Genomic DNA, 11,283 nt, shown 5'->3' with positions numbered 1-11,283 from the left:
AGCGACCCCCGCCCGGGGCCGGTGCGGCAGGGCCGGGGATGCCCCGCGGGCCGGGGATGCCCCGGCGGCGGAGGGTGGGGAGGGTGGGGGGGTTCCCGGTCCCCCGTGCCCGCACTGGGCCGGTCCCGCCGCCGGCTCGGGGTGGGGGGGGCGGTTCGGGGCCGCTCTCCAACCCTGACAGCGCTGGGCACCGGCCCCCCCCCCTCCCGCGGCGCTGCCCGGCCCCCCCGCAGACACAGGGCGCTGTATTTCAAATAGTTTAATTTTAAAAATATTCTATTCAGTGCTAAAATAACTTTCCACTTCCACGCGCGGCCGCGCCTTCGGCTTCGCCAGGCTCGATCACAGACTCGGCGGGACATGCAGTGGCGGCTGGGGGGGCAGCGGGAGCTCGGGGGCGGGGGCGGAGCCCCGGGGCGGGGGGCGCTTCCGAGGGGGCGGGGAGGGAAGAGGGGCCGGCGCCCCGCGCATCCTTCCCGGGAGCGGGGGGTGCCCAGGTCGCAGGAGGGGCTGCGGGCCCTGCCGGTCCCTGCCCCCGCGTGGCGGGGTGGGGGAAGGCGCTCCCGTCCCTCCCGAAACTAATGGCTTTAATTAGCACCTTATTGCACGGCGTCCCAGCGCGTCCAACCGCTGCAGGGCAGGACTCGGGCTTCCCCTCTGCCACCCCCCCATCCCACCTCCCGCTTCTGCTCGTAAGGGAGCAGACAAATCACATCGTGGAGGGAGGGGGGGACACACACACACTCTCCCGCTCCCAGCACCTCGGGGAAGGCAGGCAGGGGAGGCAAACAGCATCTGCCAGGGCCCGGGAGGCCACGGAGCACCCCCAGACAACTCCTCCTGCATGGGAGACCCCCCCCGCCCCGCTCCAGGACAGGTCAGCAGGGAGAGAAGGAGCCAATAAATAGAAGCAAATTTGCAGGTACTGGTGGCAGCCCCCTCCGGCAGGGAACGCAGGCTCCTGCCCCCGAGAGCAGGCAGGGCAAGGCAGGCTGGGGGGCAAGCGGGGGAGCGCCCGTCCCTGGGGAAGGGGCGGGCTGGGGGAAGCACCCCGGCCCCCCAGGGAGGGCAGCGGCTCTGCGAGGGGCTGGCGAAGGCGCTGTCCGGGACGGCCAGGCTAGCTCTCCGAGGCCGTGTGGCACGCAGAGTTCTGATCGGCACAAAATCTCTTCAGAGGCGGCGCACCCGAGTCCTCCTCCTCTTCAGTTACCTGCAAGAGCCAGAGGTCAGAGACAGGAGCTCAGCGTGTCACCGAGCCATGCGGACTCAGACAGTGACACCCAGGGCTGAACCTGTGAGGAAGCTCCAGGGCAGCCAGAGTCAGCCAGAATCACAGAACTATTTTGGTTGGAAAAGACCCTCAAGATCATCAAGTCCAACTGTTCCCCCAGCCCTGGCACTGGCCCATGTCCTGAGAACCTCATCTCCGTCTGTCCAACCCCTCCAGGGATGGTGACTCCACCACTGCCCTGGGCAGCCTGTTCCAATGCCCCACAGCCCTTTGGGGAAGAAATTGTTCCCCAGATCCAACCTCAACCTCCCCTGGCGCAACTCGAGGCCGTTTCCTCTGGTCCTGGCGCTTGTTCCTGGGGAGCAGAGCCCGACCCCCCCTGGCTCCAAGCTCCTTTCAGGCAGGTCAGAGATCAGAAGGTCTCCCCTCAGCTCCTGTTCTCCAGCTGAACCCCCAGCTCCCTCAGCCGCTCCCATCACACTTGTGCTCCAGCCCCTTCCCCAGAACCATTGTTTTACTGCACCTCCATGTCCTTTCCTCACACTTTAGCACCTGAGCTGACGCAGGGACAGCTCGGAAAGCCGGGAAGTTTGGGACTGCGGAACGCGTTCATCACGATGCTTCTGCTGCAACGAGCAGCAGGGGAAAGGGCCCAGCTGGGTCCATGCGCATTCACAGAATCGTTTTGGCTGGAAAAGACCTTTGAGATCATCAAGTCCAGCCATTAACCTGCCAAGTCTACTTCTAAGCTGCATATCACTAAATGAAATACATAGAATTTAGAAGGACCTTATTTTGACTCCAAATCTTATTCTCCTTGAGCTAAGAGAGTATCTTTTCAAATAACACAAAGGAGAACAGCAACTCTGTTCTTACTCTATAGAGTAGCCAAAGGTAATATTCCATATTCAGATACAAAAAGACAACATTCAAAAATGTGCTTTTCTTGATTAGGATATTAACAAACCTTAAAAAGCCAATGAAAGACAGGAATGCAAAAATTCATTAATACTATTTCCCATATTAACAAGAATAGAACTATTCTGCCAGCAGAAGACCCTGATGTGCTCACAGGGGGTCACTCCAGGCTGACATTTACAGGGCTTTTTCTAGATTCAGACATGGTTTCAACCCCCCTTCCTTTACCTGAGTCTCAAGGGGGACCGGCTCTTCCTTCGTGAGAGTGGGAGGCTCATCCGCAACTTCCGAGGAAGGCAGGGAGGGCTCTGGGGAGAACAGACAGGTTATGGACCTGCCAAGCTGGGAGCTCAGTGCTGAGCCAGCGCATGAGACAAGTCTCTGCTGCCCTGTCCCATTCCAGCAGCACCTCAGTCACCCGCCGGCCCAGGAAGCTCTGGCAGGGCCTCCCCCGGGCCCAGCACCCACCTCCGCCCCTCCCAGCCCCGCGTCACCTTCCAGTGTCTCCTGCCCCAGGGTGGGAGGCTGCGAGTCGTCCGTGCGGAAGTCGGAGGTGTGTGCAGGACTCATGGACTCGCTCTGCTGGGGGCTGGGGCTGGAGTTGGGGCTGCTGTCCACCTTCAGCTGGTAGACATCCGACAGGGAGCTCTGGTTGCTGTTCTCATCTGCAGAAACAGCACCTAGTGAAGAAGAGCACCTTGACCCAGGGGCACCACAGCCAAGGGCAGCGCCGAGAGCTGGGGTCTTTGGCAGAAGGACAAGCAGAGCCAGAGTTAGTCCCAGTATTGGTGATTCACCGTCACAGATCGACAGAAGCGCTGCCAGGCAAGGGACACCCCGCTGGGAGGCACCAGCTACACAGCTGGCCCATGGGAGAGGGTGGTTCTGCCCAGGGACCGAGTCTGAGCAGACACGGCTGTTCAGAACGAATCAGCAGAAGGCACAGGGGCGACACAAAGTGCTGTGCTGCCAAACCTCACACCCCCAGCTTGCGAGAGCCACAGCAGTCGGGTATTTGAGGGCAGGAAAACTCTTGCCGATGCCCCAGGGTTTTGTAGCTCCACTGTTCGCAGGGCAGCGACGTGACACCAGGAGCAGCGCTCAGCACCTGCCTCCAAAGGGACGGCAATCCTGGCACACACCTTTCCAGGTACAGCAGTCCTGGACCACAGACCTGCAGTGTTAACCCTTCCCACCGCAGCTCTGAAGTGTCAGCACGTCCCCTGATTGTCCTCAGCCACACTGAGAGCTGAGACATTGTGAACAAGGAGCGAGTCCATGCGCTGCCCGAGCCTCACGTGGCTCCACCACAGAGCCCGGCCTGCTGGAGGCTGCCCGCGGTGCTCCGGGACCAAGAGCAAGGTCAGGGAGATCCTCTGCCCTTCCATCCCATGCAGGTCACCGCTGGGGCTCCACTGCAGGCAGCTCCCGGCGTCCCCCAGCAGGGACTGCAGAACAGGAGCAGGAATCCCCACTCCTCCCGTGCCCTATGAAGTTTGTCCCACAGAGACAGCCCAAAAGCTGGATGAAGATTCTTGCTGACAGCACAAATGAACAGCTTCAGGAGGGACAGTCCAGAGGTGGATCAGCCCAGCCCTGCACTGCAGACACACACTGCCTGTCCCAATACATGGAGCACACATCAGCCAGCAACATCCCAGCCTCTGTACAGTCTGAGGGTCTTTCCTCAGTTTGAAGGGCTCAGACAGACTCACCTTGGAACTCCAGCAGGAGAGAGGAGTTTGCAGAGGTGTCAGCTGGGAAGCCATTGGGTTCTCGGGCAGTGCTGCTACTCGACTTGGATTTATCTTTCTTTAGGAGAGAAAAACAAACACGAGGTTAGGGGAGCCCCCACTGGCAAGAGGAAGCAGACACGTACAACCCGCTCCCTCCCTACAGCCCAGAGGGATGTGCTGGTGCAGCCCCTTCCCTTTTGGGCACTCTCCTAACCCGCCTTAGAGGCAAAACTCCAGCTGTGGAGGGTTCGGAATCAGGACACAAGACAGAACTGACGCCCGTTTAGAAGCACCACCAAACACAAGGAAACCCCCTGAGGATGGAGGCAGAAAGCGCTGCGGGCAGCAGCGGTGTGTGAGGGCAGGTGCAAGGGGGAAAACCGGCCCGGCCGCGGCGCCGGGGCTGCCCCGGGTCGAGAGCAGGAGGTGTCGTGCCAGCCGGGCCAGCCCGGGCTGCGGTGCCGGAGCCTGTGCCGAGGCGCAGCCCCGGGGAGCGCTGGCCCCGCTGCCGAGGCCGGGGAAGCGGCGGCGAGCGGAGCAGCCTCGGGAGCGCCGGCCCGGCCCTGCGGAGCGGCTGGCGGGAGCGGCCCGGCCCGGAGCGGTACCCACCTCCTTGCTGTCCGCCACTGGCACCCACTTGAATATCCGCAGCGAGGTGTCCCCCACCGTCACCCACTTCTTCTCCCTGCGCGGACACAGACGGTAACGGGGGCAGCCGAGCCGAGGGTATCCTGGCAACAAGCCCCGCCCTCCCGCCTATGAGGCTCCGATTGGCCCAGAGGAATGCCAATCGAGAGTACGCTAACGTCCCCGCCCCCTCAACCCGCACATCTCGTTGTGATTGGATGGGACGCCTGCCGAGCACCGGCGCTTCCGGTCCCCCCCGCATTCCCGGGCCGACAGGGCGAGCTAATTGGCTGCTGCCTCGCTATCCCCGCCCACTGCCTCACGCAGCACGCTGATTGGACACTCGCTCCGGGAGCACTTCCACCGGCAGCCGTGTGGTGCGGTGATTGGCTGCACGCCGGGCAGGCCCCACCTCCCCCCCGCGGCCCCGCCTCTCACCATCTGCGGACGCGCTCGATGGCCGCCATCACTTTTTTGATGTCATCCTTGGCGCGGCTGCGGGTCTCGGCGCGCACCGAGCGGCCCGACATGGCGCCCGCAGCCCCGGCAGCCCCGGCTCCGCAGCACCCGCCGCCGCCCTCCGCGCATGCGCGCGCCCCGCCCCGCCCCCGCCCTGCGCGTGTGCGTCACCGCGCTCGCCACGCCCGGAAGAGAGGGGAGGGAGGGGCGGGGAGTGCGCATGCGCCAGATCGCCCCGCCCTCCTGTGGGCAACGAGGCGGTGCAAAGGCGGGGCGACGCCGCCACCGCCATCTTGCTTTAGGGCAGGTCCCGCCCAGCGCTGGGCACGAGCACCGGGGGTCCTCTCGTCCCGGTTCAGCGCCGAACGGCGCCCTCAGGCCCGGGACCGCGATGGAGGCCCCGAGTCGTGCCCGTGCTTGGCCTCGGGTCCGTGAGCCGGGCCATTTTAGCATCAACAGTCAACAACTCCCCCATTTCAGCATCAGCAATTGAGCTTGGGCAGCTTCTCTGAAAAAGAAAAAAAAAAAAAAAAAGAAAAAAAAAAAAAAAAAAAAAAAGAGACACTGCCACAAAAAAAACCCCTCAACCAAGCAAAACCAACCAACCAACCAACACACACCCCCTAAAATCCTTTTTTTAACACCAGAAAAGCTACCTGGCCTTGTCTGAGCCCTCCCATGGGATATTGAGCAGGGACAAGCCCGTGGAAGGAAACAACACAAGTGTCAGCCCTGGGGACGGCCCGTTCGGTTCCCCCACCTCACTGTCCAGCTCTCCATCCCGACAGCAGCAAGGAGGCCCCGGGCGCTTTCCACACTCTTTTATTACAAGTTATTCAGTGTTATGGAAAAAAAAAAAAAAGTCCCCAACGGCAGCGGGCGGCTGCCCGTGCCCGCAGGGAGCCGGGAAGGGCTGTGGCACGCAGAGGTTTAGTGTTTCTTGCCGTAGATGGCGGCCAGCGCTTTGCGGGCGCTGGAGATCTGCTGCTCCAGCCTCTCGCACGTGGCTTTGTTGGCAGTTTTTTTCAGCATGGACTCCATCTCCTCCACCACCGCCCGGTGACCGGCCGTGTTGTGGAAGACGCAGATCGCCCGGTCCCCACACGACACCAGGTAGCGGCTGGTGGTGTCAAAAGCCAAGTCAGCGATGTGCTGTCCGTGCACAGCGAGGAAGCGCTCCTCCTCCTCACCTCTCCTCGTGTTGTACACGACAATGTCTGTGCCGCTGGAGATGGCGACGACACGAGCATCGGGGGACAGGGCGATGCGACAAGGCTCTGTCACCTCACACTTCCCCGTCAGAAGCAGGTAGGGATCCTGCTGCTTCTTGTATTCCACATCCGTGTCCCAGAACTTCCATGTCCCGTCTTTGGAAACAGTCGCCATCCTGCAGCCGGGAGACAGAGCACAAGTGAGGGCGAGGAAACCGGGCAGCACCTCATCCCTGCCATGCCAGCAAACTCGGAATCCTTCGTGGACAGAGAGATCATAGAATCACAGGATGGTTTGCGTTGGAGGGCCCTTCCCAGCTCCCCCAGTGCCCCCCCTGCCATGAGCAGGGACATCTGCACCAGCTCAGGTTGCTCAGAGCCCCGTCCAGCCTGGCCTGGGATGTCTCCAGGGATGGTTCAGCCACCACCTCTCTGGCCAACCTGGGCCAGGCTCTCACCACCCTCACTGTAACAAATTTCTTCCTCCTGTCCAGACTGAATCTCCCTCCTTTAGTTTAAAACCATCAGCCCTTGTCCTGTCACAACGGACCCTGCTCAAAAGTCTGTCCCCATCTTTCTTTCAAGTACAGAAAGGCCACACTGAGGTCTCCAAGATATTTTGGGAAGTGTGAGTCTGTACACACATACTGTCCTCGTCCTCCTCCCAGAGCACGGAGAACAGGAGGAAACCCCCCAGGGAACACCCTGGTGGCACAAGGCAGGGAGGGTTTTGCCACCCTGGGCTCCCAGGAGAGTGCGCAGGGCAGTGTTCCCCACACCGCACAGGGCAGCGTCCCCCTGCACAGGGCAGGGTGAGAGGCTGAGCCAGAGCTGCTGTGTCGAGCAGCAGATGGGACACACGTACCTCCTGGAGTCATTGGAGAAGGAGAAGGAAAGGACGCCAGCGGTGTGGCCTTTCAACTCAAAAGCCCTGGCCACCTCCCGGAAGTCCCCATTCTTGGCAAAACACACCTCCCACACCTTCACATCGGGGGTGAAGCCACAGGACGCCACAAACCTGGGTGAGAGAACAAGCAGAGACAGAGGGAATCTGTTAGAGAGCACGGGCCGTGGGGCAGCCCCTCAGAGCAGGGCAGGGGCCAGGGCAGCACCCCTGCGTGGAGGGGTGGGCACGACAGGGCTCTGCGAGGGCAAAGCTATCTAGACTCCCACATTCCAATCTTCGCTTCAGTCAGCTGAAAAAAATAGTTTTCCCTTTTGCCTGAAAACAAGTTAGTAAGGGGAACGGTAAGGAGGGCCCCAGGGAGCAGAGCAGCAACTCCACAGCCTGGGCATGAGAAACTCCACGTCTGAAATAATAAAGACAAGGGTTTTTGATCCCCAAACTGACTAAGCCTTGAGCATGGCAAGTCTTCCTGCAACAACAAGTGACAGACAGAGTGGAGCACACGATTTTCCTCATAAGCAAACTCTTGGTAAGAAAGACTTTAATTCTGCAATGAACTTCTAGAAGGTTACAGGCAAGCTAGAAGTGCTGTTTCCATGGGCCCACCTCCATCATCTGAGGCCAATGCCGTTCTCCTCAGCTCTTCAGAATATGGTTTCCAGGAACAGCAGTGCTGAGGCACAACCACAACCCACCGCATGTCTGAGACTGCGCAGACAAGAGTCAGTGCTCCTAGAGGGGCCACAATCGCTTTTTAAATTGCAGAACCCTCAGAAAATTGCACTAAAATAACAGCTAATTGCTGAGAGTCTGAACTGATAGAATCGTAGAATTGTTTAGGTTGGAAAAGACCCTTAAGAACATTGAGTCCAAGTGCAAACCAGGATGAGGTCTCCTGGGAAGGAGCAACACTCCTGCTCACTCCTGGAGTTCCCCCAACCTCAGCTGGAGCAGCTGGGAACCCCTCACAGCCCTCACCTCCCGCACGGTGACACCGCAGCGTAGGCGTTATTCATCTGGTTGGTGTTAATGCTGGCCAGGACGTCACCCTTCGGGCTCCAGATCAGGATGGTCGTGTCATTGGAAGCTGTCATGATGAACTTGCCTGGGGGGGAAAAGGCAAAGATCAGGAGAGGTCCCAGGCCTAGCACTGCCACAGACTTACCAAAGGCCTGGAGGGGTCCCTACACAGGGCAACCCCCCCTGCAGCTGCACAGTCAAGAAAGCTAAAAGCAGCACCAAAATTCAAGGAGTGCCAGTCTGCTGGCACAGAGCAAAAAGCCATGTCAGAAGAATCAGCTCCTGGTTATCATAAAATCACAGAACAGTTTGTGTTGAAGGGACCTTCTCAGCTCCCCCAGTGCCCCCCTGCCATGAGCAGGGACATCTGCACCAGCTCAGGTTGCTCAGAGCCCCGTCCAGCCTGGCCTGGGATGTCTCCAGGGATGGTTCATCCACCACCTCTCTGGCCAACCTGGGCCAGGCTCTCACCACCCTCAGGGACAACAATCTCCTTTTATCCAGTCTGAATCTCCCTCCTTTAGTTTAAAACCATCACCCCTTGTGCTATCACAACAGGCCCTGCTCAAAAGTCTGTCCCCATCCTTCTTATGGGCCCCTTTTAAGTACAGAAAGGCCGCACTAAGGTCTTCCCAGAGCTTCTCTTCTCCAGCTGAACCCCCCAGCTCTCCCAGCCTGTCCTCCCAGCAGAGCTGTTCCAGCCTCAGGTCATTTCTGGGGCTCCTCTGGCCCCTCTCCAGCAGGTCCATGTGTGTCCTGTGCTGAGGACCCAGAGCTGGCCCAGCACTGCAGGGGGGTCTCACAGAGCGGGGCAGAGGGGCAGGATCCCCTCCTGACCTGCTGGTCACGCTGCTGGGGATGCAGCCCAGGGTACCATTGGCCTTTGGGCTGTGAGCACACATTGCCGGTTGTGTCTCAGGGCCCCTGTGTCCTCCGCAGCCATCAGCGGGCAATAGGCACACACAGACCACACGTATCTTGCCCCAGCACCCCTGATCCCCCTCTCAGGGCTCAGCGCTGAGCTGGTACCACAGGAGCAAGGCAGCAGACTCAATCCTCCCCAGGTGCTTCAAACACAACTCTGTAGCTTCCGAGTCATAGTCTGGGGCAGGCAGCTAGCTACAAGTCACAGTTCTATTACCCAGGATTACTTGTTGTGTCAGCATTTTGGACTCCTGCATGTTTCCACGTGCAATGCTTTTGCCCTTTTCCATCTCGGCTCAAACAGGGAGTTGCCCCATTTACCCTCAGCTACTTGTTACAGGTTTAAGTTTTCACTTTCGCAGCTGAACAAAGGTCTCAGATAACATTTTCTTTGCTCTCCTATTACAGAGGTGAACTCACATCCACCTGCCTCAAACTGTCCGCTGGCTCATATTTGAAGCATTAATCCATCAAGACCTCACCGTTAACAGGTACCTCCCTCTGCAGCCTCTGTTCTAGAAGATCCCAGAAGAGAAACTATATGAACTCACTACAGAGATTTTGGCTGGTTAAACAGAGACTGGCGGGCTAGAGAACAGTGATCCTCTCAATACTGAGACCAGACCTCTTTGCAACAGCATCCCTGAAAATGTAAATTAAGAGACTATGCATATGGAGGAGCTAATTCTGTGCTCACAGGAATATTGTCTGTCTGAAAATTACATCTTTCCATTTACCCAGGATAAACAAAGGCTAAAAAGTAACATCTAGAAGACTACAGAGAATCAAATAGTGGTGCAGAAACGGGCCTTGAGAATGCCAAAAACCTCAACGCTTTCAACCCGGCAGCTCTGACTTTACAAGGAAATCAAACCCAATCTCAAGAACCTCAAGGAGTGAGAAGCTCTGTCATTTCCATACCTGTCTCTGCAATTCCTATGTTAATAACAGGAGCCTTGTGCTTCTTTGGGAAGTCCCCGGAAGTTGCAGTGAAGGTGAAGCTGCCATCATCCTTCTTGGTCATTTTATAGACACGAATAGTTTCGCCATTTGCCAGCCAAACAATGAAAGCCCTGAGTGGAAGGACAGACACTCTGAACTGCTGAGGAACAGGCTACCTCAGCTCAGCCCAGTGACAACACGTAAACTGACGGGTCATTCAGTGGCACCTTGGGGAAGAGATACACTGGAAGATAAAAAGCTGCATACTTTATGAGGGCACCAAGTTCTCTCTCTGTGTTAGCTCCACTGCAACACTGAATGGAAAATAACAGAATTTATTAGTCCGCATTTGGAAACGAGACCCCTTCCCCTCTCTAAAAGAGGCCGCTTCACAAAGCGTTGAGCTGTGCTTTTCACCAACCTTCCCAGCCCCTGAGAGGCTCAGCAGCTCAGCCCGGCCGCAGCACCTGCTGGCAGAGACCTTACCCAGCGCCTTCCAGGGGGGCAAGTCAGGCACTGCGGTATTTGCCCTGAGCACCACAGTAAAGTGCCCCCTGCTCTCATGACTCAGTGGTGCTGCCCCGGGAGGGACGTGGCCCCTGTGCAGCCCAGCCCGCAGGACATCCCGGTGCCCATACACCCCGAGTGACCCCGGGCTGGGGACGAGGACGGTGCGGAGCTGTGAGGGGGCCCGGCCCTACCGTGAGTCGGGGCTGAGCCGGACGCGCTCGGCGTGGTCCAGCCGCACGTTGGCCCGCAGGCAGCGGTGCTCCCGCGCCGCCAGCTCCCGGGTGCTCCACAGCCGCACCGTGCGGTCCTCGGCGCACGACGCCAGGTACTTGCCGTTGCTGCTGAAGTCCAGGCAGGACACGGAGCCGCTGTGGCCCTGCGGGGAGAGCGCGGTCACAGCGCGGGGGGCGGGCGGCGCCGGGCGCCGGTACCGGGGCTCGCACGGTACCTTGAGGGCGGCGACCAGCAGCCGGTGGGTGAAGCTGTGCTGCCGCGGTTTGTCCCTCCGGGCCCGCGCCGGCGGCTTCGCCTTCCTGGGCTCCTCGGGTCTGGCGGCGGCGCGGCCGTTGGCCCCGGGGCCTGCGGGGAGCGGGCGGGCGGGTCAGCCCAGCGCCGCCCGGCCCGGCCAGCCCCGGGCCCCCGGTACTCACCGTCCGGCGGGGCGGCGGGCGGCCTCCGCGGGCCGGCGCGGCGCAGCGCGGCCGCCATCAGCAGCAGGATGAGGAGAAGAACGAGGGCGCCCGGCAGCACCGGCCCGCCCAGCGCGGCCGCCTCCATCTTCCCGCCGCCGCCGCCACC

The 11,283-nt window shown here is 59.8% G+C and overlaps 2 protein-coding genes across 4 annotated transcripts; both read right to left on the bottom strand.

The window, feature by feature from the left end:
- Nucleotides 1-281: 281 nt before the first annotated feature.
- On the bottom strand, nt 282-5,109 carry BCL7B (BAF chromatin remodeling complex subunit BCL7B). 3 transcript variants are annotated; one of them, XM_065647117.1, is made up of 6 exons: nt 4,951-5,109; nt 4,495-4,570; nt 3,865-3,961; nt 2,644-2,829; nt 2,378-2,457; nt 282-1,210 (listed from the first exon to the last, which is right to left on the bottom strand). In XM_065647117.1, exons 1-6 carry the CDS (start codon nt 5,040-5,042, stop codon nt 1,118-1,120), a joined length of 624 nt encoding a protein of 207 aa, XP_065503189.1. In that variant the 5' UTR covers nt 5,043-5,109; the 3' UTR covers nt 282-1,117. The 3 variants fall into 3 exon arrangements, with proteins under 3 accessions (XP_065503189.1, XP_065503190.1, XP_065503191.1); XM_065647118.1 differs by having other exon boundaries at nt 2,644-2,814; XM_065647119.1 differs by having other exon boundaries at nt 1,121-1,210; nt 2,618-2,829.
- Nucleotides 5,110-5,811: 702 nt separating this feature from the next.
- On the bottom strand, nt 5,812-11,280 carry TBL2 (transducin beta like 2). Its single transcript, XM_065647355.1, has 7 exons — nt 11,136-11,280; nt 10,934-11,064; nt 10,677-10,861; nt 9,955-10,106; nt 8,068-8,194; nt 7,048-7,200; nt 5,812-6,358 (listed from the first exon to the last, which is right to left on the bottom strand). The coding sequence occupies exons 1-7, from the start codon at nt 11,260-11,262 to the stop codon at nt 5,902-5,904; spliced, it is 1,332 nt and encodes a 443-aa protein (XP_065503427.1). The 5' UTR covers nt 11,263-11,280; the 3' UTR covers nt 5,812-5,901.
- Between the last annotated feature and the right edge of the window lie 3 nt (nt 11,281-11,283).

The sequence above is a fragment of the Caloenas nicobarica genome, chromosome 17, assembly GCF_036013445.1.
Source record: "Caloenas nicobarica isolate bCalNic1 chromosome 17, bCalNic1.hap1, whole genome shotgun sequence".
NCBI classification, from domain to species: Eukaryota; Metazoa; Chordata; class Aves; order Columbiformes; family Columbidae; genus Caloenas; species Caloenas nicobarica.
This window is presented reverse-complemented; position numbering and strand designations above follow the sequence as displayed.

What these genes read in the sequence shown, in the direction of transcription:
- BCL7B (XM_065647117.1), bottom strand. Translation starts at nt 5,042, where the DNA reads ATGTCGGGCCGCTCGGTGCGCGCCGAGACCCGCAGCCGCGCCAAGGAT. An exon ending in ATCGAGCGCGTCCGCAGATG is followed by an intron (nt 4,571 to 4,950) that starts GTGAGAGGCGGG and finishes GTGTCCGCGCAG; the next exon opens with GGAGAAGAAGTGGGTGACGG. An exon ending in CGGTCCCCCTTGAGACTCAG is followed by an intron (nt 1,211 to 2,377) that starts GTAAAGGAAGGG and finishes TGGCTCTTGCAG; the next exon opens with GTAACTGAAGAGGAGGAGGA.
- TBL2 (XM_065647355.1), bottom strand. Translation starts at nt 11,262, where the DNA reads ATGGAGGCGGCCGCGCTGGGCGGGCCGGTGCTGCCGGGCGCCCTCGTT. An exon ending in GCCCGCCGCCCCGCCGGACG is followed by an intron (nt 11,065 to 11,135) that starts GTGAGTACCGGG and finishes CGCTCCCCGCAG; the next exon opens with GCCCCGGGGCCAACGGCCGC. An exon ending in CGGCTCAGCCCCGACTCACG is followed by an intron (nt 10,107 to 10,676) that starts GTAGGGCCGGGC and finishes CCTTCCACTCAG; the next exon opens with GGCTTTCATTGTTTGGCTGG.